The 24,413-nt window shown below is 33.8% G+C and overlaps 4 protein-coding genes across 7 annotated transcripts in view; 2 read left to right on the top strand and 2 right to left on the bottom strand.

Annotated features, from left to right (window-relative positions):
- LOC105343892 (actin-histidine N-methyltransferase) overlaps positions 1-12,043 on the bottom strand; it is a 33,643-nt gene extending 21,600 nt beyond the window's left edge. Inside the window, exons 1-3 of the mRNA XM_066086774.1 lie at positions 11,910-12,043; positions 9,732-9,868; positions 8,068-8,157 (exon numbers count right to left, since the gene is read on the bottom strand). Coding sequence (XP_065942846.1) covers positions 8,068-8,157; positions 9,732-9,855 — 214 coding nt within the window. The 5' untranslated portion in view covers positions 9,856-9,868; positions 11,910-12,043. The remainder of the gene's footprint in view (positions 1-8,067; positions 8,158-9,731; positions 9,869-11,909) is intronic.
- LOC136276046 (E3 ubiquitin-protein ligase TRIM71-like) lies at positions 131-2,996 on the top strand. Of its 2 annotated transcripts, none has more exons than XM_066086772.1 (2): positions 131-347; positions 1,220-2,996. In XM_066086772.1, exon 2 carries the CDS (start codon positions 1,234-1,236, stop codon positions 2,977-2,979), a length of 1,746 nt encoding a protein of 581 aa, XP_065942844.1. In that variant the 5' UTR covers positions 131-347; positions 1,220-1,233; the 3' UTR covers positions 2,980-2,996. The 2 variants fall into 2 exon arrangements, with proteins under 2 accessions (XP_065942844.1, XP_065942845.1); XM_066086773.1 differs by lacking the exon at positions 131-347 and adding an exon at positions 838-925.
- Positions 12,044-12,174: 131 nt separating the features above from the next.
- LOC105343893 (cyclin-K) lies at positions 12,175-19,185 on the top strand. 2 transcript variants are annotated; one of them, XM_011451403.4, is made up of 9 exons: positions 12,175-12,206; positions 12,547-12,683; positions 13,430-13,511; positions 13,697-13,828; positions 14,516-14,621; positions 14,706-14,763; positions 16,605-16,780; positions 17,538-17,680; positions 18,135-19,185. In XM_011451403.4, exons 2-9 carry the CDS (start codon positions 12,547-12,549, stop codon positions 19,038-19,040), a joined length of 1,740 nt encoding a protein of 579 aa, XP_011449705.3. In that variant the 5' UTR covers positions 12,175-12,206; the 3' UTR covers positions 19,041-19,185. The 2 variants fall into 2 exon arrangements, with proteins under 2 accessions (XP_011449705.3, XP_065942842.1); XM_066086770.1 differs by lacking the exon at positions 12,175-12,206 and adding an exon at positions 12,247-12,282.
- A 763-nt stretch (positions 19,186-19,948) lies between these two features.
- Positions 19,949-22,137, bottom strand: LOC105343894 (ADP-ribosylation factor 6). 2 transcript variants are annotated; one of them, XM_011451404.4, is made up of 4 exons: positions 21,980-22,137; positions 21,491-21,667; positions 21,155-21,277; positions 19,949-20,935 (listed from the first exon to the last, which is right to left on the bottom strand). In XM_011451404.4, the coding sequence occupies exons 1-4, from the start codon at positions 22,125-22,127 to the stop codon at positions 20,778-20,780; spliced, it is 606 nt and encodes a 201-aa protein (XP_011449706.3). In that variant the 5' UTR covers positions 22,128-22,137; the 3' UTR covers positions 19,949-20,777. The 2 variants fall into 2 exon arrangements, with proteins under 2 accessions (XP_011449706.3, XP_011449708.3); XM_011451406.4 differs by lacking the exon at positions 21,980-22,137 and adding an exon at positions 21,807-21,955.
- Between the last annotated feature and the right edge of the window lie 2,276 nt (positions 22,138-24,413).

Here is a 24,413-nt window from a genome sequence, read left to right as displayed (position 1 = left end):
GAGCATGTGAATTATCAGTAATTGATGGTACTTCGTTGCAATAAAATGTGCTTTGAGTCCAAAATTCCAACAAATGCTTTATTTCAAAAGCCTTCATATCTAGAGAAATCGGTGTAAAATATCCACTAAAGTAGATATAAACTAGCTGAACTAATAGGAGTTTCAAAATGCCTTCTTTGGTTCTCTATTCAATCTGGTTTTTAAATTACCAGCAGAAAGACACAGACTGAATAATTATGCAAATAACAAAGGTATTCTAATCACATGACCATAGTCCTTCCTGGAGACGACTGGTACATGCATTCACAACAATTCTCTTGAATCGGCTATTCTCTACTTCTGAGCAAGTAAGTATGGTAATACTATGGATTACAAGCAATTCTAAATGAAGTATTTCCATTTTCCAATATCTTTTTCCAAGATAACACTAAAGGTTATAATTTTTGTCTATCATAAAGCCCTTTAATTACTCGTATTAAGACGTCAAAAATAAATCATTTAATGCTTATATTTACATTCCCTTACTGAAGAAATCAATTGTTTACTTAAATAAATCGATATAAAGTGCAGATCACGGAGGGAGTGGATAAGTAACAGCAAGAACAGCTGTTTTGTAAAACCGGTTTAAACTGGTTTTCACATAGACTATTGAGATGAGATCGACGAGCATGAAAATATAATCCAGGATAAATAACTCTTGGAATGTTGCTTTTAACAATAAAGTCAACTTTTTTGTTGAATGATTATAAAACATAGTGTTTTGACAACATTCATGATATACATTTTTTAACAGATAACATAGAAATCACTGTTTGAGAACTACATGTACTTATGTAAATTACTCGTAAATTCATACGCAGTGAATAGGTGTTGCATTTAGAGGCATTTATACATCACGGAATTTAATGGAAATACACAGTAGAATGTAAATATTCCTCGTTGTATGTTGTATTTCATTTATTTTGTCGTCAGCTAGAAAAAAAAAAATTAGAATCTCTGAAATAAAAATAATAAGTTTGTCTAAGCCTATATCCATCTTTTGTCAGACCTTTTTAGTCTCACACATTAGAAAGAGATCAGAAATCATTCATTTTTTTTGTTCTCCCTTACACTAAAACATGCTAAAAAATTTCAAGGTTATTTGAAAGAAATCCAGATACTGGATCTATAAACACACTGCTTCTTGTATCGATTTATATCTATCAAAATTTTTTCACAGCCCTTAATTACAACATGCCTCCCCGTAGGAGAACCAATAAGGAGCCACGGAGCAGTGCCCAGGAAGCAGTGTACTGTGACCTATGTGAGACGGCCTTCGTACAGATGCACTGTGACACCTGCAACGGAAACTTTTGCACCGCCTGTGTGGGAGAACATGTAGCATCTGATGAAATTTTTGACCATAGGGTTGTCAAATTTCGCTCCATGAATTCCAACCCTCTTTACCCTGATTGTGCATCTCATGACAATGAGTTATGTGCAACGTACTGCAACCAGTGTGAAATTCCAATCTGTCTCTCTTGCATTACAATGGACCTGCATCCTGGTCATAAACTCTCTAAAATTCTAGAAGTTCTAGAAAAAAAGAAATCACAGGTTTCCAAGGATAAATCTGAACTGAAGCAGACAATCTATCCTACTTATCAGCACATTGCATCTGATATACAAGATATAATTGCCCAGTTAGAGAACGGATATGAAGATCTCACAACAGCCATAACAGAACATGGAGAAGATTTGCACAAAGAAATTAACAAACTCATCAAAGGACGTAAAAAGAAAGCTAAAAAGATGAAAGCAAAGCAGATGCAATCTTTGCAGAAAAAATTAGATGAAGTCAATGAGAAACTTAGCAACATCAAGGATGAAATACATCTGTTTGATAATGTTTTAGACTCAAATGATATTTCAAAACTCAAAAGTTTTGAAGGCAATTTAGAAAAATACAGTAAAATTCCAGACAAGATTTTGCCATTCTTACCAAAGTTTACTCCAAGAAAGGTATTTGAGGACACACTTTGTGAACTATTTGGAAACTTGTCATCATTTTCATATTCTTCAGATGAATCTGGCTACTGGTTTAAAACAGAGGAGGATTTCCCTGTAGCTGAATTCTCTCCTCAAGTTGTCAAACTACTTGATGAGCCAAAGATAGTTGCCACTATAAAAACTGATTACATACTCTTGAAAAATGTAGCTTGTCTGAGCGGTGACAGCTTCTGGACATGTGGAAATGGCAACATCATGAAACTCTACAGTATAGAGCAGGACTTAAAACTGAAGTCAATCAAAACCTTATCAGGATGCACTACAGCATCTATAACAGTCACACCAAATGGAGATTTTGTTTTTGCTGATTATGAAGATGAATCTGTAAATATTGTGAAAAATAAAAAGATAGAGGCAGTGATCAGACTACAGGGGTGGAGACCTCGCGGTGTCTGTGGTACCTCCTCTGGTGACCTCCTGGTTACCATGGTCAGTGAAGATAAAGAACAATCAAAAGTCATGCGTTATTCAGGCTCCACAGAGAAACAAAGCATTCAATATGATGTTGACGGCCAGCCTCTGTATCAATGCGCTGTTTACATCACCGTAAATAGGAACCAAGATATCTGTGTGACTGACCACAGAGGCCGAGCAATCGTTGTTGTCAACAAGGCCGGGAAGCTGAGATTTCGGTATAAAGGAGAAAGTCATATTGGAAGGAACGAACAGTTCTATCCTCAAGGAATCACCACAGACAGTCAGAGTCACATCCTTATTGCTAATACTGGTTATGGCAGCAGTAGTAAAAACTGCATCCACATTATAGACCAGGATGGACAGTTTATCAGCTACATTGACTGTGGACTGAATAGTCCATGGGGAATATGTACAGATACTGATGATAATCTTTTTGTTGCTGAGTATTCAGGCAAAAAAGTGAAGAAAGTCAAATATCAACAGTGTACTAATGACATTGAGACAATGGTATAAAAACTAAAACAAAACAATGCGTATTTCATTTATTGACATTTATTCATGAAATTTAATGCCAAAATTTTACATTTTATCAAAGGGGAGGCCCTTTGATAAAATGTAAAATTTTGGCATTAAATTTTATATCAAATAAACTATTTTGTTGGAAAGTATACACAACAACAGAAATAGTAAAGTGTTCATTAATGACACTTTCATACTGGTTAAACTTTGTAGGGTGTGTTAACCAAGCATCGGACACATACCTTGGATCGGACAACTTTGGTTATAAATATACAAATAAATGTGCATGCGCTCATGCGTTGTTTTGTATATTCCTGAATTAGAACTAATGAACTTTATTAAGAATATGACACGCAGTCATATTGTCAAAGAAAAAGCAATATAGGCATCGTAAAATGATGCCAAATACGCCTTCATTGAAAATTTAGTTATGAAGATTTTACACTAAGGCATTATTTGAATTAGGGATGTCAACGAGTACCCGGTTAACCGGGTACTCGATCGAACGTCTGAGTATCGATTACTAAAATCAGTACTCGGTTACTCGGATGTATATTTTTTAATATTTCTAAGTTTATTTAATAATGCATTAAAACATCGGTTTTAAAACTTAAAACGTCAATTGCACTTGTACATACAGTAATTAGGATTTCCTACGCCTCTAAATATGCTAAATGACCGTTATCGCCTGTGGCTGTGTTTATATAGTAATTATCGTGACCGAGCCCCTGTTACCTAGCTTTTATCACCTTTGGCTGTCTTCTACCCTTATTTCTGACTTACTTTAATGATTTGTTTTCACTGAACATCGTTTAATATATACTCTATTATATAAATTAGATAGCACACAGTAGAGAAAATGAACAGACCTAAAATGCCACCACCGACTTCAAAGGTCTGAAAATATTTTAAAAGAACTGAAGATTAAAAAAAACGTAAAATGTCAGCTGTGCAAAGTAAACTTATCCTATACGGGGGGAACGACAAAAATGTTAAATCACATTCGTATTGAACATCGTCTTGAACAATTTATGATTTTATTTCTTGTGTGTATCCTGCGTTTATCTGAGAAACTGGACTCGGATTAACAAAGCTTCACAGTAGACTATCTTCTTGTGTTGATCACATAAAAAACCCACTTTGGACAATTTATGAATTTTATTTTATGTGTTTATCTTGTATTTATCTGATAAATAAATTGCTCATAATTCTTACAACAGAAACACACTTACGGGGAAACCTCCCATTATATCATGTGGTTTTATTTCTACAAAAGTGACCAAGGTTTTACAGTTATCAATGTACTTGTTCACATTTATTTACACTTTTACCGAGTATCCGGGTACTCGATCGGAAAAACGTCCGAGTAACCGAGTACTAAAAATTGACCGATTTGACATCCCTAATTTGAATGTTGTGCATTTGATTGTAAATAGTGAAAATGCACTTTCTGCATAAAATAATTGGAAAAAAGTAAGTTTTGAAACAAATTTTGATCAAAATAAGTCCAAGAAATTTGAACAATTAATGTGAAGGTCATTTTTGCTCGATTTGTTCATTTCACCATGGATCGGACACATATTTAACCATGCATTGGACAGTTTTCATTGCATGATTTCTTCTAATAATAAGGATATTATGTGCCCATTCCTTGTAATATTTTTTAAATGTGAAATAAAATAAATATTTAAAAAATAATTTATACAAACATTTTCCTCAGACCACATAAAATTCGAGTTTTACGGACACAGCCTTTTTAGTCCAAAATTCCAGTAGGAGCTGGCACGATAAAGAACCCCTCATGATAAATTTTTCTTTAAACAGAAACACTGGTCTAATTTCCTATATGTAGATTTGAGGATTTAAGATAAATTGTTAAAAGAAATCTGAATAGCAATTGAATGAATTTATTTTTCTGAACCTTTGTACTTTTGCATTAAAACCAGAATTTTTTTTATTTTTAATCTCTACTGATAGTTGTCCGATGCTTGATAAATATTGTCCAATCCATGGTGAAATAGTTCAACACTTCATTAATTTGCTTTATTTTCTACATTTTCACAATTATTTCTCCAATAATTAAACGAGGGGAAAACCTGTAACTTTTAAAACAAGTTTTATTTATATTTGGACAATATTTGGTGCATGAACAAAGGGAAAAACCCATAGGTGTCAGATGCATGGTGAAATCACCCTACTGTGGTTTCATCAATATTCGCTGAATACCAATTTTCGTGGATTTCGTTGTTAAGTTTATCCATGAAATTAAATGGTCATTGAAATGCAATTTCTACTATCAATTTGTATTGATGGGGTCATTGGCCACGAATTTACGTATCCTCGAAACTGTGATTTTCACTTTATCCACGAAAATTGATACCCTTGAATATTAATGAAACCACAGTATTACAATTGCGATTTGCAACAAAGATTTTTATTGGTGCATTTTTACAGACCCAACCATTTATCAAATGCATGTTAACAACATGATGCTGAACATGTGGAAACAAATGTCAGAAACAAAAAACTTAGTAATGTTCTACTTGTAGGTTAAAAGTTACAAAGCTTAATATTGGAGAACAAATCAGGCAATGTGAACATACATGTGTAGATGTTGTTAGAAATAATGAAAGAAACATAATTGTTCTTCGCTAATTGAATAATGTAATTTTGAATCAGTTCATTAAAAGAAATTTGTCAGAAACTATTTAATGAACAAATATGTTACGTTACTGATCACAAATACACGTACCGGTATACCATATGGGGAAAAAACATTGCAAGAGTTGAACAGACTATTTAAAAAAGTGCTTATTTATCACTTTACAAAAGTCTACCGGGATTTTGCATTGCATGAGCCATTAATATGCCCGGATGATAATGTTTAAAAATTGCGCGAGGTGTCCCGAGTACTTCCGAATGGAGAAAAGATGTAAATATTTCCAATTATAAATCTCTGTAAGAAATTTGTTTTCATTTCTGTAAACTTTTATGAGTGAAAAGGGATAATTTGTCAATGAAGATATCTTGGATATTTTCCATTTCATTGATTTCAACTGTACATCTTTTACAGGTATGTGTATTTTTATTAATAATCATCAAAAAGTGATGGAAGCAATAACTTGGGACAGACTATAGTGATTGTTAGTGGCTATTTAAAATTCTATGTAAAGAATGTATAGAGCTCAGTTTAACAAATGACAGAGACTATATCCAACTGATTTATTCAATTAAAATAAAAAAAGGGGGATGTTTTCACCCTCTCTGAAACAAATTTGGATAAAATAACATTTTGACATGCATAACTGGGTACTGTAATTCCTTATCTTATGCGAGTACTAAATTTCCCTATTCCGTTGTGTTGTATCAATTGGCGAGAATATAAAATCCCGATCACCATTACTTGTTATTATTCATACAGTTCAAACTTTCAGAAAAATAAAAGCGAGATTTTAAAATTCACAAAATTTGCTTCTTATGATTTACGCAAATATTAGTTCCTCGCGTTTACATGTAATTAGGAATTCATAGTATCTGGATCTGTATGGCACAAAATAGATGCTTGCAGATCTTATAAAATTTATAACTCTTGTTTCATAAATTAATACAGGTCTAGCTTAAAATTAGTGTGAAAAACTAAACCTCAGAAGATATTTTAATAATTATTAAGAATGATATCATTTTAGTTATATCAAATGCTGAATATTTTATCTAATGGTAAGGTTCTTTGCCTGAAATTCAAAAAATTTATATCTTTTTTAATGCTGCAGTTATTTAAATGTGAATATACTCTATCAATGATTATAATCAATAACAGCTAAACATGGTGAATTTTTAATTGTTTGATAGTTACATTTTTTGTCACAGTTCACTCTCTTTGTATAAACAGACTGAATTGCCATTCATTTGAAAAAATCCGCAAGGGGGCATTGGTTGATTATATGCAATCTCTATGATATTTACTGTCAGTATCTGTATGAATTCTTTAAGATAAACAAATGCAGTGTCAAATTAATTTATGCTTTAAAATTGGTTGAATTTATCGAGGAAGTTTTTTTATTATCGCTTCATCATGAAGAGTTTACAATTCAGATATAATAATAAAAGCATTAACAAAAGTATTCTTGATATTCTCTAGCGTATTCTGTTCAGAAATAACTAATTTGAAACAAATTCAACCAAAAGATTTAGAATGAATGGCATCAAAAGTTATTACTGGTACAGTAAAATTCATTAAATACGAATATAAAGTTTTATAGAGTCTCTGCCGGGAAAATTCTTAACAAATCCTTGCAAAATTTAACAGTGTTACAAGTTTGAATATAGAAATTTACAGATACAACAGATTGGTTTTTTAAAGTCCAATACTAAGAGGTGAAATTTTTTTTAGACCTTTTATAACGAATATTCTTATAGTTTCAAAAATAACCAATACCAATTGACTTAAAATATGTTTTTTAATTTTTTGCCTCCATAAGCATAAATGTAGTCTTATTGAATAAAATATGAATAAATCAAATTTTCTCTAGTGATTAGGGTATAACCAAATGTTATATAGAAACAATGATTTACAAATATAGTATGTAAACACACTGGTCCCTGCGACTTTGCTATAACCAAGTTTTACAGTAGAAATACCTGTAATTGTCAGTCTCAATTAATAAGATTTCATATCAACTTTTGAAAATATTGAAGAGGCATGGTCACTATTTTGGTCAAATCTTATTTTTGTATTTTAATTGTTTAATGGCTTTAGTATTAAATAAATTTCTGATGATCAACCAACTCATCAACTTGAGCGTCAGTTGTAGAGTTATAAGCAAAGATGTAAAATTAATGTAACTCCTGATTAAAGTGTTGTTATAAGTTATGTGGTTTGCATAGTTAATTTTGTCTGAAATTACTTTGGATGGAAACCTTAGATGTATTTCATAGAAGTCAGGAACAGTTAAAGGCAATTTACATCAGTCATTTAATGATCACACTACCTTTGTTGAATCAAAGTACTGAAAGCTACCTGTACATACATTATTCATGCACAGCAATTCTGAAGATAATGTATTGACAAAATGAAACACTGACCGTCCTGAAGAGCCCGGATTTTCCCAACAATGCTGTGTAGCTCCACAAAATATTCATATTCCTTGGGACCATCAGGAATAACCATACATGCTGAAATATATAAGAATCACGGTACTGTACAGGATTACAATTACTAACAAATTGTTAGTTTTTGTCTAAATCATGTACTTACTCTGCATTATCCTGTAAATCAAGTACAGTCAAACTTTGTTATCTCAAACTAAATCTTTGAGATATCCGAAATAACTTAAAAAATAGGTGGTTGGGACTTACAAATCACTTTGACATATCCATTGTATTTGAGACATCTGTGTTCGAGATAGCTGTATTTTTTACTTACTCTATTTGTAAATATATGTATAAAGATAAAGCTCTGAGTGATAAAAAACTGTTGGTTTAACTTAACTTTTCTATTATTTTGAGAACAAAGTTCTGTTTTCTATTGTGCATTACAAATATTGATAAAGATACAATTTATTACAGCTTTAATTAAAATCTTGATAAAGACAAAAGGGGGAGTACACTGTAAGCAACATCATTAAATGGGCTGCTGTTGACCTCATGGTACACAATGTCATTCTTAGTGTGGCATTGAATATGACAGTAGCCATATCTTAGGCATGTTCAGCAGAGCGGGTGCTCACAAGCCCTCATCAAAATTTCTTATACCTGCAACAAATTTTAGCTTGCACTTGCAAGCACAGAGTTTTTGAAATCTTTTTTTCACTGTCAGTCATTTGGACTGACAACCATCAGAAGTTTGTCAGTCCAGACTGATTTCTATCAGTCCAAACATTTTCAATAGAAAGATGAAAAACTACAAGTATATTTGCCTTCTAATTTCTCTCTTTTTTCCTTAATTGATCTGATTTTTCCTAACTTTCACATTCTGGCTCCTGATAACATTCTTATTTATCACTTCATTAATTATTTTTATTTCCTTCCCTCTCTCATTATCAACTTTCTTCTTGTTCTCTTTCTGCACATCTCATATGTAACTAGGGCTCGGTTGTCAGATAGCGGAGTTCTTATTTCCCGAAAAATTTTATAAATGATTACATTGGGATTTTTGTGTGTATTTCTGTGTATTGCAATAAAAACATTCACTGAAAACCCTGTTTCGATGTATGCAATGTACATTGAAAAAACGTAACGAGACAACACTCGCCATCTCGGATTTATAGGGGGCCCTCAGTTCATGTTTAAAACAAGTTTTCCAATTTCTCCCATGATTTCTGACGACAGCTAGGTTGGAAAATGATTGAAAGACTTATTCCTATTGTCTGACTACATATGTTAGCTGCATTATAAACACACCGTATCAATATGTACGAAATTATCGCCAAACTTATCGAAAGCAACGGAAGTAATAATTACTGAGGTGTTCCGAAAATGTATAATAAGTCTAGAGAGAGCGAAAAAACCGCGAAAAACTCCCCTAGATTTATCGTATGCGTTCGGATCTCCTCAGTGAGTATAAAAATTAGTTATATTTTCGCAAGTCACTCTGTCCATATCTACCGGTCATTTGGACTGACAGGCAACCTCAAGTAATCGGTCCTTGGTTATTTTTATCGGTCTTGCCGACAGGACCGAAAGATTTTAAGAACTCTGCAAGCACCCGCTCTGCTGAACATGCCTAAGACGATATACATGATACACACTTTGTAACAACTGGGTCACCAGCTCCATCAGCTGCTTTTTCTGTTGCTTGGACAACTCTTTTCCCTCTACAGATGCTGCTGCACGTTTTCCACTATCCTTCTGCTTCTTACTTTTCTTTCCCATGGTAATCTTTCACCTTCAAAGAAATAATAAACATCTTAATTGAGCTTTGGATGTACATTAATAAAGATCAACATTTTTCATTGGCTGTACTTATTTTTCACTTGTCTATTGATGGAATCAGCCAAAAGACAAGGGTCATATCATTTTCAATCACCTAGATAAAGAAATAATGATTATTTGCAACTTCCTGGATGCATTTATATTATCCTTTTTCATTACTTCCCTGTCAAAAATCAATGTATTATAAAATCAATTCTAAAAGATTTATTTATGAATTCATAATAAATGTGTAAGAGTACATTCCCAATGGAAATAAATTAACATAATGCAGATTTCTTCAAGAGAGTATAAACCAAAGTAAACATTTATTGATTGTCAAAGGAGTGCCACATAGGTGCATGATTGACCACAGTAAATCACCAAACAGAGGGCTAGCTGCATGTGCCCCATCTGGCAGAGTTTTCATAAACCATCAGTCCTACGGGCAAAACCAACAGAAAAAATTAAAATGCCTGATATTTTCAATGTTTTACTGGTCCACATGACCATTACATCTACTCTAACAATCTGGAAATTCTCAGTGTCTACGCAGAATTTTTGTCTTTTAGTCATAATTTCAAAAACGCTTTAAAGAGCTTTTAACTTAAGTTTCTTCTAAGCCATTATCTTACACAGATTTAGCATAACTTTCTATCAGGCTTCAAGCCTGGTGTAAACTAAATGCGATGCTAGGATTGAGAAAAAAGTAAAAGTATAAATAAAATAATAATTTTGAATTTAAAACAAAGTGGCAGAAAGGCAAGGAATTGCTGAAATAAAGGAAGGTTACTGGCACGACATGATCTGTTTGTGTAAAGATGGGTCAAACTTGGCCAATTTTATAAATCAGCTTTCACTTCTGGTTCCAAAAATGTTCAATTTTCTACTATTTCTGATTGCGAAACATATCATCAGAATTTATCCAGTCTAGTAAAGCTGCTGAAAATTGTGAGTCTAAGGCACAATATTGCACTAGACATTTTTGAAATGGAGCAGGAACAAGGACAAAATAAAAGAGATTATAAAAGAGATGGAATTAGGAAACAAATTCTGAAATAAATTGTTGATTACGTATTATGGAGTGTTTCATTTATTAAAACCTAGTTATAGTTTTTTTTGGGTAACTATACATTGGGATGGGACAATCCACCGATGCACCGGTGCATCACGGTATTTATTTTGACGATATTTGGATCGATACATTTACCATTAATACAACGATACCTAAGCGAACTTTTTTTTATTTTCCAAAAATATCGGAGCTTCATATATCGGCTATTTTTAGTCCGCGCGCCTATTATGAAAGTACAAAGATGGCGGAAAACCTCGTAAAGTTGTCAAAACTGTTAGGAAGCTAAATCTGGAGTGTTGACAACTTTTGGATTACTTGTTTATAAAAAAGGAGTGTATATGAGACTTAAGTAATTTGTAAATTGTGCAACGCTCATTTTAAATATATCAAAATAACTTTTGACATGCGGTAATACATCGACAGATTGAATATATTTTTAACCCTTATTCATGTTTTCATTTAGTTGCAATGTATCGTGATGAGTATCGTATCGCATCTCATGTATCGTGATATGTACTGAATCGGCTAAGTACAGTATCGTCCCAGCCCTAACTATACAACACTGAACAACAGGTACTGTTTTATTCAGACTGATAGAATTTGCTCCGGACTGGTAAAACATAGAAGTCATCAGTCTGAACAACCAATAGAAATTCTTGGTTTTCAGAAACTCTGTGGTAGGGGGGATATGTCAGACTCAATCTCATTTCTGCCATAGGTGGCGAAATAAATTATTCATAAAATTCGACATGTTACTCACTCGCGACGCCTTTCACAGTAACTATACACCCCATATATCAGTTTACATAGAAGATGACTCCAGTAGTTGATTCCTTATACGGAAGCAACAGAAAAGTCATTCAATTTACAAAGAAAATTGTATAAATCACCAAACGAACTTTACTTCTGGCTTATACCTGTTCAGAGTGAGATTCACAAATACCTGATTTAGCTGTAGGAAATGGAGATGCTTCTGCTCAACAGCGTGATGTCAGACGAATCTGCCAAAGTATCGTAAACCCCGTTCAGTATTGTATTTTACGACATCGGTGTTCAACTGCAAAACAGGAGACATAACAAAACTAGGTTATATTTTGTTATATACTAAAGATAATGGAAAAATCAGTAATGAATTAATATTAAATTATCTATATAAACATGATAAATGATAAAACGCGGTGTATGTCCAAACAACATTTTACGACAACCATTATTCGTTTCGCACCATCAAGATTGCAAGGTTTTCCCCGGTTTTATTATTTTTTAATTAAATTGTCCAAATACTTTGACTTTTTATGGTCAATGGCGCTCATATTGTAAAGTTATGACTTATTTTTTGACATGATTGATTTGAGTCAAGAGTATAATCATATAAAGTTTAATATGACTTAATTTTTTAACATGATTAATTTTAGTTCAGATTATTCATATTGACATCACCATGTTGGCATACAGTCAAAATGAAATCGAATGAATATAATCATAGAATTGACAAAGTAAAACTGAAGTATATATTATGAATGTGATATATATGTACAGATGTTTAACTTTTATCAAATCAAATAAAATTAAAATTCCAGATGCCTTGTTGGTATTTTGAGAAGAAAGAGATCAGAAATACTCCTTCCATTCAAGATGGACTTGATCACGCTACAGAGGCTCGCTACAGAAGGGAAGGCGCCCGTTTTATCATTGATGCAGGAACAAAAATGGGATTGTATCCTTGCAGTTATTATTTAAATAGCCTTAATTAAATAGATTGGTGAATAAACATAACCCGCATATATATATATATATATATATATATATATATATATATATATATATATATATATATATATATATATATATATATATATATATATATATATATATATATATTAATCTTTTGAATTATTGTTTGTTATTTAAGCTTGTTTGACCTGGCTTACCCCTTCAGACAATTGTTTATTTTTTTCTAAAGTGTGTCAGTATTGTAATGGGACTGTCTAGAGGTTAGTCCTTTACATAATCCGTTCATATTCCGAGTTTAGAAGGATAAAAGAATAACAAGAATTTTAGTAAAGAATTAGATTCTATAAATCTGTTGAAATAACAGTTATGGAAAACAAAAATAAAAGATATTAAGCAATATCATATAAAATCCAGGAATGTAATACATAATTACATTATTGTAGATAGAGATTTAGTCCCAATCCCGAAATATGTCTATTCAATAATGAAATTTCCGACTGCTGCATATTTAAACAAATGCACATATTATATAATAATTCTAAATCTTGCCTGGGTACTATAGACTATAGGGGAATAAATCTGTTCAACAAGAAAAGACAAATAGAGGAAAATATGAAAAAAATGTAGACACATATAGTTAGATAAATAAATACACACAAATAAATACAAACAAAACCATCACAGTATAATATTGTCTAGCTTGAGGTATAGATCCTTGACTTTCCCCAGGAGATATGACACATGTGCCACTGGAGTTGTATATTTTCACAGATTCTACATGTTTCACTCTTTCAAAGAATTTCATCGATATGTAAGTTATTTTAAGCTATATGTCAAAGAACCTTGTTTATATAGTGCTCAAAAAAAGATAATCAGAACACAATATTTAAAGAATTAATCAATAGAATACACATAAAAATGGCAAAGAGGTTTAATAGTTTTACTTATCGATGCTGCAAAACTATGTTGATTTACCGTATGTTGTTTAATTTATAGATTACAGCAGCTTGCTGTCTTTTCCTTGCCGGGAAGGTGGAAGAAACACCCAAGAAATGTAAAGACATTATCAAAGTGTGCCAGTCTCTGCTGTCCCCGCAGCTCTTTACTGTGTTCGGGGCGGATCCAAAGGTAAGTCTAGGGGTATGAAAAATCACATTTCCTTCACACACTGACAGTCATGTCTCAAGAAATAGATCGGTTTTAACAAGAGTTTTGACTTTCAGAGGGATGTAATTATCAAGTTTGCTCATCAAAACAAGCTGTCAAATATTGACCTTCTGTGTACTAATTCCCTTAGAAAAACTCATTAGTATTCATAGACGGTCAAAATCAGAAGGTTTTTTCCAAGATATGCTCTGTTGGTTAAAATTGAAGCTGTCTCAACTAAGTCTGTCGTTACATTCAATGTATTTTAATATATTAGCCTATGACTGGACAGTTAACCATTATAATGACCCCACCTCCATCAAATCTGAGTTTGTCATGTACTGCCCAAAGTCCAAGCTCTTGTTAAAACAGCTTTAACTTTCAGTGTGATATGTGAAATATTGTTACTATTGACTTGTCCAACATAACTTATAATTTGAATTTTTTTCCAAATGAATAAAATGACCCAGTTTAAATTAAAAATACAAAAAGAGTAAACTATTTAATAGCTTGATTTTGAGAATGGCTTTGTCGCAAGTTTCCAATGACCTAGTGTGTATGGGTTATAAATGTTTTTAAGATTGATTTATACCTGTACAATGTGTTGTTAGGATTGTGTTCATTGTTTACAATGTATTCGTTATTTACAATGTTTCTGTTTGATGAAAGGAAGAGGTGATGACCATGGAGAGGATCCTGCTACAAACAATCAAATTCGACCTTCAAGTGGAACATCCTTACGGAATCCTGCTCAAGTTTGCCAAAGTCTTGAAAGGTACAAAGGATTTTTATTGTATTTTCTGTTATATTGAAAGACAAAGAGATGAATGACACAATATTTTGATTTTGTTTTTTGCAGGAGATAAAGAAAAAATACAGAAATTGGTGCAAATGGCCTGGACATTCATCAATGACAGGTAAAAAAAAATCACGTTTAGTTTTGTTAAGTTTATTTATACATAAAGTGTTTCCCAGCCTAAGATAAACTTTATTTTTTAAACTTGGTACATGTATTTAACATCTGATTGTAGCTTGAGATCTTTTATGTTTCTTGTCCAGCTATCTGTCTTTGTTTTGATTACCCACATTTAATTATTAGCTCACCCAAGCTGAAAGCACAAGTGAACTTTTCTGATCAAAATTTTCATCTTCTTCTCCAGAAGCACTGGGTTGATTTCAACCTAACTTGGCACAAAGCATCACTTGGTGAAGGGGATTTAAGTTTGTTCAAATGAAGGGCCACACCCTTTTTAAAGGGGAGATAATTTATAATTATTAAAAATTGGTTGTTCTTTTTTTTTTTTAAATCTTCTTCTCAAAAGGTATTTGGCCAGAAAAACTGTAACTTGTATGGAAGTATCTTTGGGTTGTGTAGATATAAGTATGTTCAAATCATGGTCCTTGGGGGGGGGGGGGGGTGCACAGTTGGGGACAGATTTTTACATAGGAATATATAGAGAAAATCTTTAAAAATCTTCATAAAAACTATTTGGCCAGAAAAGCTTAAACATGTGTGGAGGCATCCTCAGGTAGTGTAGATTCAAGCTTGTTCAATTCATGGTCCCCTATGGTAGGGTGGGGCCACAAGGGAAAGGGATCAAGTTTTACATGGGAATATATAGGGGAAATCTTTAAAAACTCTCTTTTCAATAACTTTTTGGCCAGAAAAGCCTGAACTTTTATGGAAGCATTCTCAGGTAGTGTAGATTCAAATTTATTTAAATCATAGTCCAAGGGGGGTAGGGTGGGGCCACAATGAGGGAATGAATTTTTACAAAGGAATATACAGAGGAAATCTTTAAAAATCTTCTTCTCAAAAACTATTAGACCAAAAAAGCTCATATTTGAGAGGAAGCATCCTCAGATAATGTAGATTGAAGCTTGCTTAAACCACAGTCTATGGGGGAAGAATGGAGCCATAATGGAGGTGGGAGGGTCAAATTTTTACATGGTAATATATAAAGAAAATCTTCTCAAAAACCATTTGCCCAGAAAAACTTAAAGTTGTGTGGAGGCATCTTCAGATAGTGTAGATGCAAGTTTGTTCAAATCATGATCACTGAGGTATGATGGGGCCACATTGGGGGGGGGGGGGGTCAAATTTTTACATAGGAAGATATAGAGAAATTTTTTTACAAAACATCTGGAAAAATGTTTAGTCCCAAAATCATTAACTTTTATAAAAGCAGGGGTTGTGCAGATTAAAGTTTGATCAAACCATGATTCCCTAGAGAAAAGGGGGGGGGTGATATACAGAAATAGAGAAAAATCTTCTTACAAATACTAAAACAGCAAAAGGGGCTTGGTATTAACCATAAAAATATGTGGGTAAAAATCAGCAGATTTTTAAAAAAAAATTAAGCAAGATAGTTTGATTTTGAGACTGCTGTGCTGATTTGATCAGAGTTAAGGCTTTTGTTGCTCAGGTGAGCAATGTGGCCCGTGGGCCTCTTGTTGAATTAATTCACAGCCTGAATACAGCTCAATTTGTTTTTTGACTTGAGATATTTCATGTCTTCTTAATCTGCATTGTTTTCTCTTTGCACGATAAATTGATCCTAAGTTCATATATTTGGTTGCTGTGAAGCTCAAGATATTTCATGCATTGATTATTCTAGTCAATGTTCATGTCTGTTAATTGAGATAGCTTGAGCTTATTTATGCCTTATTATGTTTTATTCACAATCAATTCACATATATCTGTTTGGTGATATTTTGAATATTAAGATAATTCATGTCTCGCTGGATCTATTCACAGTCTGTGTACCTGTCTCTGTTTGCTGTGGGAGCCTGAGATAATCAGCGTCTCGTTGATGTATCTCGCTACACGTCTGACAAAGTTTGACATTCAGGACTGGCATGGTCGCGTTCCTGGGACGAGGATTAAGTGGTGGGACTTCTTGGTGGAAGATATCACTGTGGAACTCATGGAGGGTAAAACAGTCACTAATCCATCTAGTCTACAGGCACTGGCTTAAACATTCAATCATTTATTTCATAGGATAATATCTTAGGTACTGTAAATGGCTTATAAGTAAGTTTTTTTTATTGTCAAACAATACGCCTGGTTATTATATATGCAGTTGCATATGTGAGGGTATTTTATGCGGTTTCAATCCTATCATGTAACTAGTGTTATGTTCTTATTCGTTTCACTCAAACGAACATAAAATATTTATGAAATAAACACAAACTCGTGAGTAGGATGTGAAGCGCTCTGAAAGTGCAGTTTTAATTAATTTCAATATAACAAAAAATTTTTCTTTCTAAACCAAATCTTCCACATCTACAAAATAAAATTGCAAATTTTAGACAGTGGATACATCTATATATTATACAATATGAAGCAAAGGGTGGGTGGGTGGGACTTAAATGACTGCACGAAAAAGAGCCTTCGAATGGCTTTACTAGTACACAATAACTTTCACGGTCATTCATAGCCCGTGCTATGAATATCAATATTGTCACCTGACTAGGTGACAATAATAACAACCAATAGATGTAAAGAATAAACAAACACTACCACGTGTTTAAGTAACATTAATAAATACATTTAATAACTACCCCTTTTACAGTATATTTTTCCTTCTGTGTGAGAAGCTTCTTTCTATATTCATGAGATTTTGCAAACATCTTGTATATACCACATGTCTGTGAAATCTGTGTATTTAATCTGTTTACTTTTTTGTAGATATTTGTCACAAAGTGTTGGATCTGTATTCCTCTAACCCCCAGTCTCAGATGTGTGAAGATTCTCCCCCGACCACTCCCGTCAAGAAGAGCGAGGTCAGGAACACACCACCCCCGCCCCCTCCCAATAAACGCAGCAACACAGTAAGTGCCTCCCACAAGAAAACTTCTCTTACTTTATAGTACAAGTATTGAATTTTAGAGGAGTTCAGTGTTTCAAAAATAAATATTAATGTAAAGGTCAAAATAGTTTCATGCATTATTGTAACAGAATAAAATTCCTGATATGTTTATAGCATATTCACAATTAAACTAAATTTTCTAAAGATTTATATAACAACTTTGTTAATATCCAAAGGTTTATATAAATGATAATGACATACCTGGTAAATATATAGTGGTTATAGTGTAGATTACTCAGTAGCTTTATCATTGTTTTCTATAATTAAGTTTGCTTGATGTACTTTCAGAGTAAATGTTTGAAACAAATAGAGCATGAAATTATTACATGTTGATCAGGCATTATCTAGGTTAAAGATCAATTTCAGGTCTTGTATAGTTTACAAAGTAATCAGACTCGATCAACTTTTATTTTTAGGCTACACCAGTGGAAGGAATACCAGAAAAAATTGTGAAGAAAGAGCGGAAGCCTGACCCACATCACACCGCATTAGCCGACATCCGCCTCCCCAAACATTCCTCCTCATCTTCATTCAAACAGACCCCATCCTCAGACAGTGGGCACCCTGTGACAAAGACCCCCACTACCAGTATCCCCATGCCCCCAATGACAGGTGCCCCTCTCTCAGGTCTGGCCAGCACAAACCCAGAGTTCTCTACATTTAATCCTTACATGGCCTCTCATATGTTTTCATCATCTTTCATGTCCCAGGAAGGGAGCAAGTCCATACAGACCTTAATGGGAGGGGGACCCCAAGGAAAACAAGCCCCTGTCCCAGAAAATTATCCTCCCCAACCAAATTCTGCAGCCCCAGTAACAGTGCCAGGAGGTCAGTATCCACCCCAAGCCTCCCAATATCCTTCTCAGTACCCCCCGACCTCTAACTATGCCCCTCCTGCTAATGCCCCCTACAGCCAGCCACCCCCCACTGGTGCCTCTTATTCTGTTCCCCCTCATGGGACTTATCCTTCAGCTCCCAATGCCCCAGCACAACCACAGTCGTACAATGTCCCCATGACTACTCCCCAGAGTTATCCCCCAGGGACTTACCCCCCAAACTATCAGCCCCAGGCTTATCAGTATAACAGCCAGCCCCAGCAGCCCCCTCCCCAGACTGGGAACTACCCCCAGAACATGAACTACAACCCGCCCCCACAGCCACCGGCTCCCCAACAGTATCAGCAGCAGCCCGTGTTAAATCCCCGGATCCCAATGTCAGGGGCACCTGTTCCTCCCAGAATGCCAAACCAACAGGGCCAGGCTCGTACTCAGAATCCCTCAAACTCTGGAGGACTCACAGTGAGGATATCGGGGAGGAGGTAGAACAGTAGAACAGTTCATGTGCTGATATTTTTTTTATTGCAAGAAAGGGATATAATTTTGTACAAATGATGTTAAAGAAGAAATGGCTTTCAAACAATTTTTTTATTAAAAAAAATCAAGGCATTAAAGAACTATAACAAAATGATTTTGTGTTATTTTGTTCAATGTTCATGCGATAATTAACTAATTAAACTGATGTGTGAATGCATACAATGTCATCTGCGTTTTATTCCTTTTAACGGATTAAAATTCCAAGGTAAATGTTAAACGTAGACATTTATAATACTCCATGGTACATGTAAATGTAAAACATAGACATTTATAATACCGTACCTTACATTGTCATATGATATGGCAAATGTTAGTGACATTGATCTATTTAATGCTTTAATGTATCAAGTTAATAACTTATCTTCAAAACTAGTGTCCTCTCCATATTAAATGTAGAATATATGCTAAATAAGTATTCAAGGTGATCTAAGTAACTGAATAAAGTAACTACTGGTAGTCGCTGTGTCTCTGTAAATCCAATGATCATTTTTCATGAATAAGTCTTTTCCAAATGTATCCTGTAGAAGCAGAAATATTCATTGAGCATTTGATTTTGTTCTTTTCGTTGGCAGTATAAATCAACGAAATTAAATCCATGACGAATTATTAACCCAGATATTAATAAAAACCAGTACAAAGTTGATTCGTGATACATTTTAGGGATTAGGTTATGATGAAATTAAATGCCAACCAATTTTTTTTTTTGGTTTAAAAACAACGAAATTTTTACCCAACGCAAATATGTGCTTCTACAGTACCGGTATGTCAAATAAAAATGTAATAAAAAATAATAAAGGTTCCTCAATCACCCTATTATGAAATGAAAAAAAGATAACTCATAAATAAACAACAAAAAATAACTTGTGGTAATGATTTATTAACGATGATTTTCTTTCTCCATAAAAAAAAGGGGTCGGAAACAATTCAAGCTTTTGTAAGTACCAACCAGCAAATCAAATTTCATGATTTTCAAATTAGCATCAGTATTTAAATTACGTTCAGATATATTAGCTTATAGTTGCAAAAATAAACCCTACTCCTCGTTGATTGATGTTTACCTTTGATTTTTTCTTGTACACTGTATTTGGATTTTATGTCAAAATTACATGTATCATGAACTTGGTAGTCTGCACCTTGCTAGAGATTCAGAAAACACTAGCTGTTTGTCACATTTCATTTCTACCTGTTCTAGTGGCTATGAAATTATGGCATTGAAAAATTTCGCTTATTTACAACCTGATTTAGTCTTCAAATCACAGACATCACTATAATTTGAATCTATGGAACATACATTTGTACCTGTACAGCATAAAAACATCACCAGACAATTACAACCTTGTTATTTGACAAAGCCAAACCTTTGCAAGGACTAGATACAGAAAAACATATTGAAGGAAGCGACAAGGACAAACAATTTTGATTTCATTTTAAGACTAGGGGAAATGATATGACTTCATTGTAAACATGAAATCATTGTAAGTGTGTTTACTGAAATCATGTTTCACTGTAAACAGAACTTAATCTCTGACACTACAACTTGACATGGAAAAAAATTTCCAGGTTCATGGCACTCAGTTTCTGACCCAGTAGAAGGAATTAGTGTTGCCTCACACGGTTTTTAACATTGTTAACAAAGATGAGGTGCTCCTATCTATTTGAAATTGCGTAATTATTTTCTGATCTTCACTACTGGTGACCGTTGGTTGGGGCGAACATTCTGTCCAGCTGACGAAGAGCATCATTAATTGACTTCTGATCTACGATATCCACATCCATGACATGTGTTGCACCACTGTGACTTCTCAGAGCATCCTTCACTCGAACAAGCCAATCGGTTTTCACATCTGTAAATATACAAAGTGCATTATTGAATTATTAAAATGTATTGTTGAACTTGACTAATGTAAGATTATCATCAAATTAAATATGTGTTGGGCAGGTGCCCCATTTTATCCCCTCACTTACTTCTGCCATACTCATTGATTACTATTTTAGATGTCATTGTCTTTACCAAATTATTGGAATAAGTGCTTTAAATGGACTTCACTGTTGAAGTATCTCACCATTTCTCCTAGAAATGAGGACAAGGCAAGGAAGATGATGGAGGTCTCTGTCTGAAGACACCAGGGTCAAATCATCAATGGCATCCACAGAGTCAGATGTTGGGTCAATGACATACACTACACCTGATGACAGAATGCAAGAAAATTTAATAGAACGGATGTTTTACAAGAACTGCTTTTCCATAATTGCGGTACTAAACTCTAATGTACCCCCAGTCCCAAATATCAATGTGGACATTTGACTGCATCAAAAAATAATTGTTGAAATTGAAGTGAGTTGTAATTACCATGGTCAAATGCATTCTAGTCTTTATAACATATAAAATAAATGCTTACCATCGGTCCCATGGAAGAATTGCCGTCGTTTCAAGCGAAAGTCTTTACAACCACAAAGGTCCCACATCATGTACACACAAGTATCGGAAACTATCCTCTCCACATTGAAGCTATCTGTTGGCACCGTTTCAAGGTCATTTCTTCCTAGTAACCAACTGTATAGCAAATGGGTCTTTCCTAGATAGATGAATAAATAAACATAGGATTTTCATGATTAATGATATCTGATTTTTATGAATGATATCATGTTTAAGATAAAGTAACCTGTTGAACTTTACAAGCTGTATGCTGTGACTGCATCAGCAATTAATAGTACCTTTTAAACATGGCTGGATAATCAAATGTAGCATTACAATACAAAATTGTGACATTCTACGGCCGTTGTAATCTGGTAATAATCTGATAATGGGGACATTGGCGTCCGATCAGTGTTGGGTTACATTTATGAATGGTTTTAAATGTTTCCATCGGAAAAGTGCCGCTAATTACCTGCCCCGCTGTTTCCAACAATAAGAATTTTCTTGGGTAAGTTTTTCAATGACGCTCCGCTGCAAGTTCCACCCATAATACAGTTACAAGGGACAAGTGAGATGAAATCGCACCTGTCATTTTTGTTTACATGAGAAACGGAAGTCATGTGTTCTGCATTCCAATCCCAATCAAAATAATACGAAAGACTTTTCGCTCACCTGGCTCGGAATCTCCACAAAGAGTGCGCAAAGTCCGTCGGACAAATGTAGGGTTCATTACATCTTTGTTTCAATTTTTGACATTGTATAGTTCTTATGGGAAAATTTTCGATGCTAATTTCATTATTTTTGCTTTGAATTTAAATACAAATATATACATTTAAGATAGAACCGTAGAGACCAGAGACATAAATAACATGTTATGTATATGTCCCTGGTAGAGACTAACAGAAAAATGATGATTTTTCAAAACATTTTGAATATTCTGTAGAAACAACAGAGCTTTTGACAACCCCTAAAATTATACACACATTTTTAGTTTTGTAATATACACGTTAATCCGATAACCTCAGGAACAATGAAACCCCAGGACCATGGACAGACAAATGGTTTGCCATAACCATCCATTTGACAGACGAAGCAAGCGTTACATTAAGAACAAACAAAATACTCATCAACGAGGTCTACTGAGGAATCCACAAGCAATAGATTCGAGGGCGCATATTTTAGCTTTTTAAAAACATACGTGTAACTAAATGCCGAATTACATGTCATGCATGGAACGATGGACTTGTTTGGGGGGGGGGGGTGTTTTTTGTTTGTTTGTTTTTAGCCCGATTGTGTTTGATTTTTTTTGGGGGGGGGGGTGTTTTGTTTTTATTTGTACTTCAGATTTTAACTGTATGTTTGTTGTGACATTAAATAACATTAATCTAACAGAAAATATTAGTGATTAGTAATGCTGTGAGTAGTTAAGGAATTTTAGTACGCTAAAGATAATTACATATCCGTCTATCAAATGTGCCCGACCAACCATTTAAATTGACAGTGATCCTTTAATGTAATTGATTTCCAGAAGTTTGACCTGTAAGGTCAGTCCAAACTGGTAGACTATATCCTTCATGAAATTTACTGTATAATTTGACCATAAATCATGGACAGTATCATCTGTATCTATCAGAATACCGGTATAATTTGTGTAGTTTCATATAGACGGTCTTTGGATTTCATATTTGTCATATTCGGCACTAGTGTTTTAGAATGTCTTTTTAAAACTTTAAGCTAAGAAATGTATTCTAAAACCAGCGTATACTGAATCTCGCTTTGTCGATAAATGTTTGTTTTCTTCGAATACAAATATATAGTTTTTAAACATCTAACATTTCAACCATCTTTATCAAATGTCACGTCTTTTCCCAAACATTCTCTGTAATTGCAGGAGTGTTAATTGTGTACATTTGTTATCAACAACTGTGCCTATTCTTCGTCGCATGCCTCGCAATTAAGAAATGGAAAGTCCAAGTGATATATCCGCTAATGAATCGATATATCGCTTATGTGCGTACACGCTAACTTTTTCAGATTCCCATAATTGACCTGTTTCAGTTGTTGTAAATTTTAATTGTAATATTGAATTCAGCTTTTGAATAAATTAAGATTGAACATTATCCCCTATGATTCTTCTGTCTATAGTTTTCCACAGCACGTTTATTATAAATAGAAACAAGTGAAATTCCCTTGGTCTTCTCAGTGACGTAATGTATTGTAATGGTCGTCCTCACAATTTTGAGCATGAATCTTGTATGATCTAGTGCTTCCATTTTTTTGTTAAATTAACCTAGAAATATGTTACATTTTTGCCATAAACATTAGTTTTTATGCATTATTAGGGATTGATTAATATGTAATTTTTATGTTTTCTTGAAACATTACATTAATAGATTGATTCTACTGCATGGAGAATCCACTGCAGGTAAACTCACCAAAGTAATTGAAATGCTGAAGAGCTTTTGCCTGTTAGGGAGACATATAATACAAGTATATTGTGTATTTAAGCTTCCACCTCGTTTCGTCCGATAAGCATCTAACCATAATTAACGATTGTATACAACACCCATGGCTAGTCTTATTGAAAGTTTGCCAATTTATTGAAGTAATATTGTTCTAATGAATATTAAGCGCTACTCTAGATCTGATTTGCTCCTTCATATTTTCGCGAAGGAACGCTCACTACGATTGTGATAACGCTTGTAAAGCATTTGTCTTTAAACAATGGCATGATGAAGTAGGACAGCACCAGTATGTAATGAACCTGATCCGATTGGCCGTTAGGCTCCTTGTTCAAATCTCATCAGTAGTATAACCGTCTACATAAGAACCTTAGTAATTGTTTGAATGCGATAATGTAAATAATTGAAAGTCAAAGAAACGCATTCTGTCACTACTTGCATCAG

The sequence above is a fragment of the Magallana gigas genome, chromosome 6 (genome assembly GCF_963853765.1).
Source record: "Magallana gigas chromosome 6, xbMagGiga1.1, whole genome shotgun sequence".
NCBI classification, from domain to species: Eukaryota; Metazoa; Mollusca; class Bivalvia; order Ostreida; family Ostreidae; genus Magallana; species Magallana gigas.
This window is presented reverse-complemented; position numbering and strand designations above follow the sequence as displayed.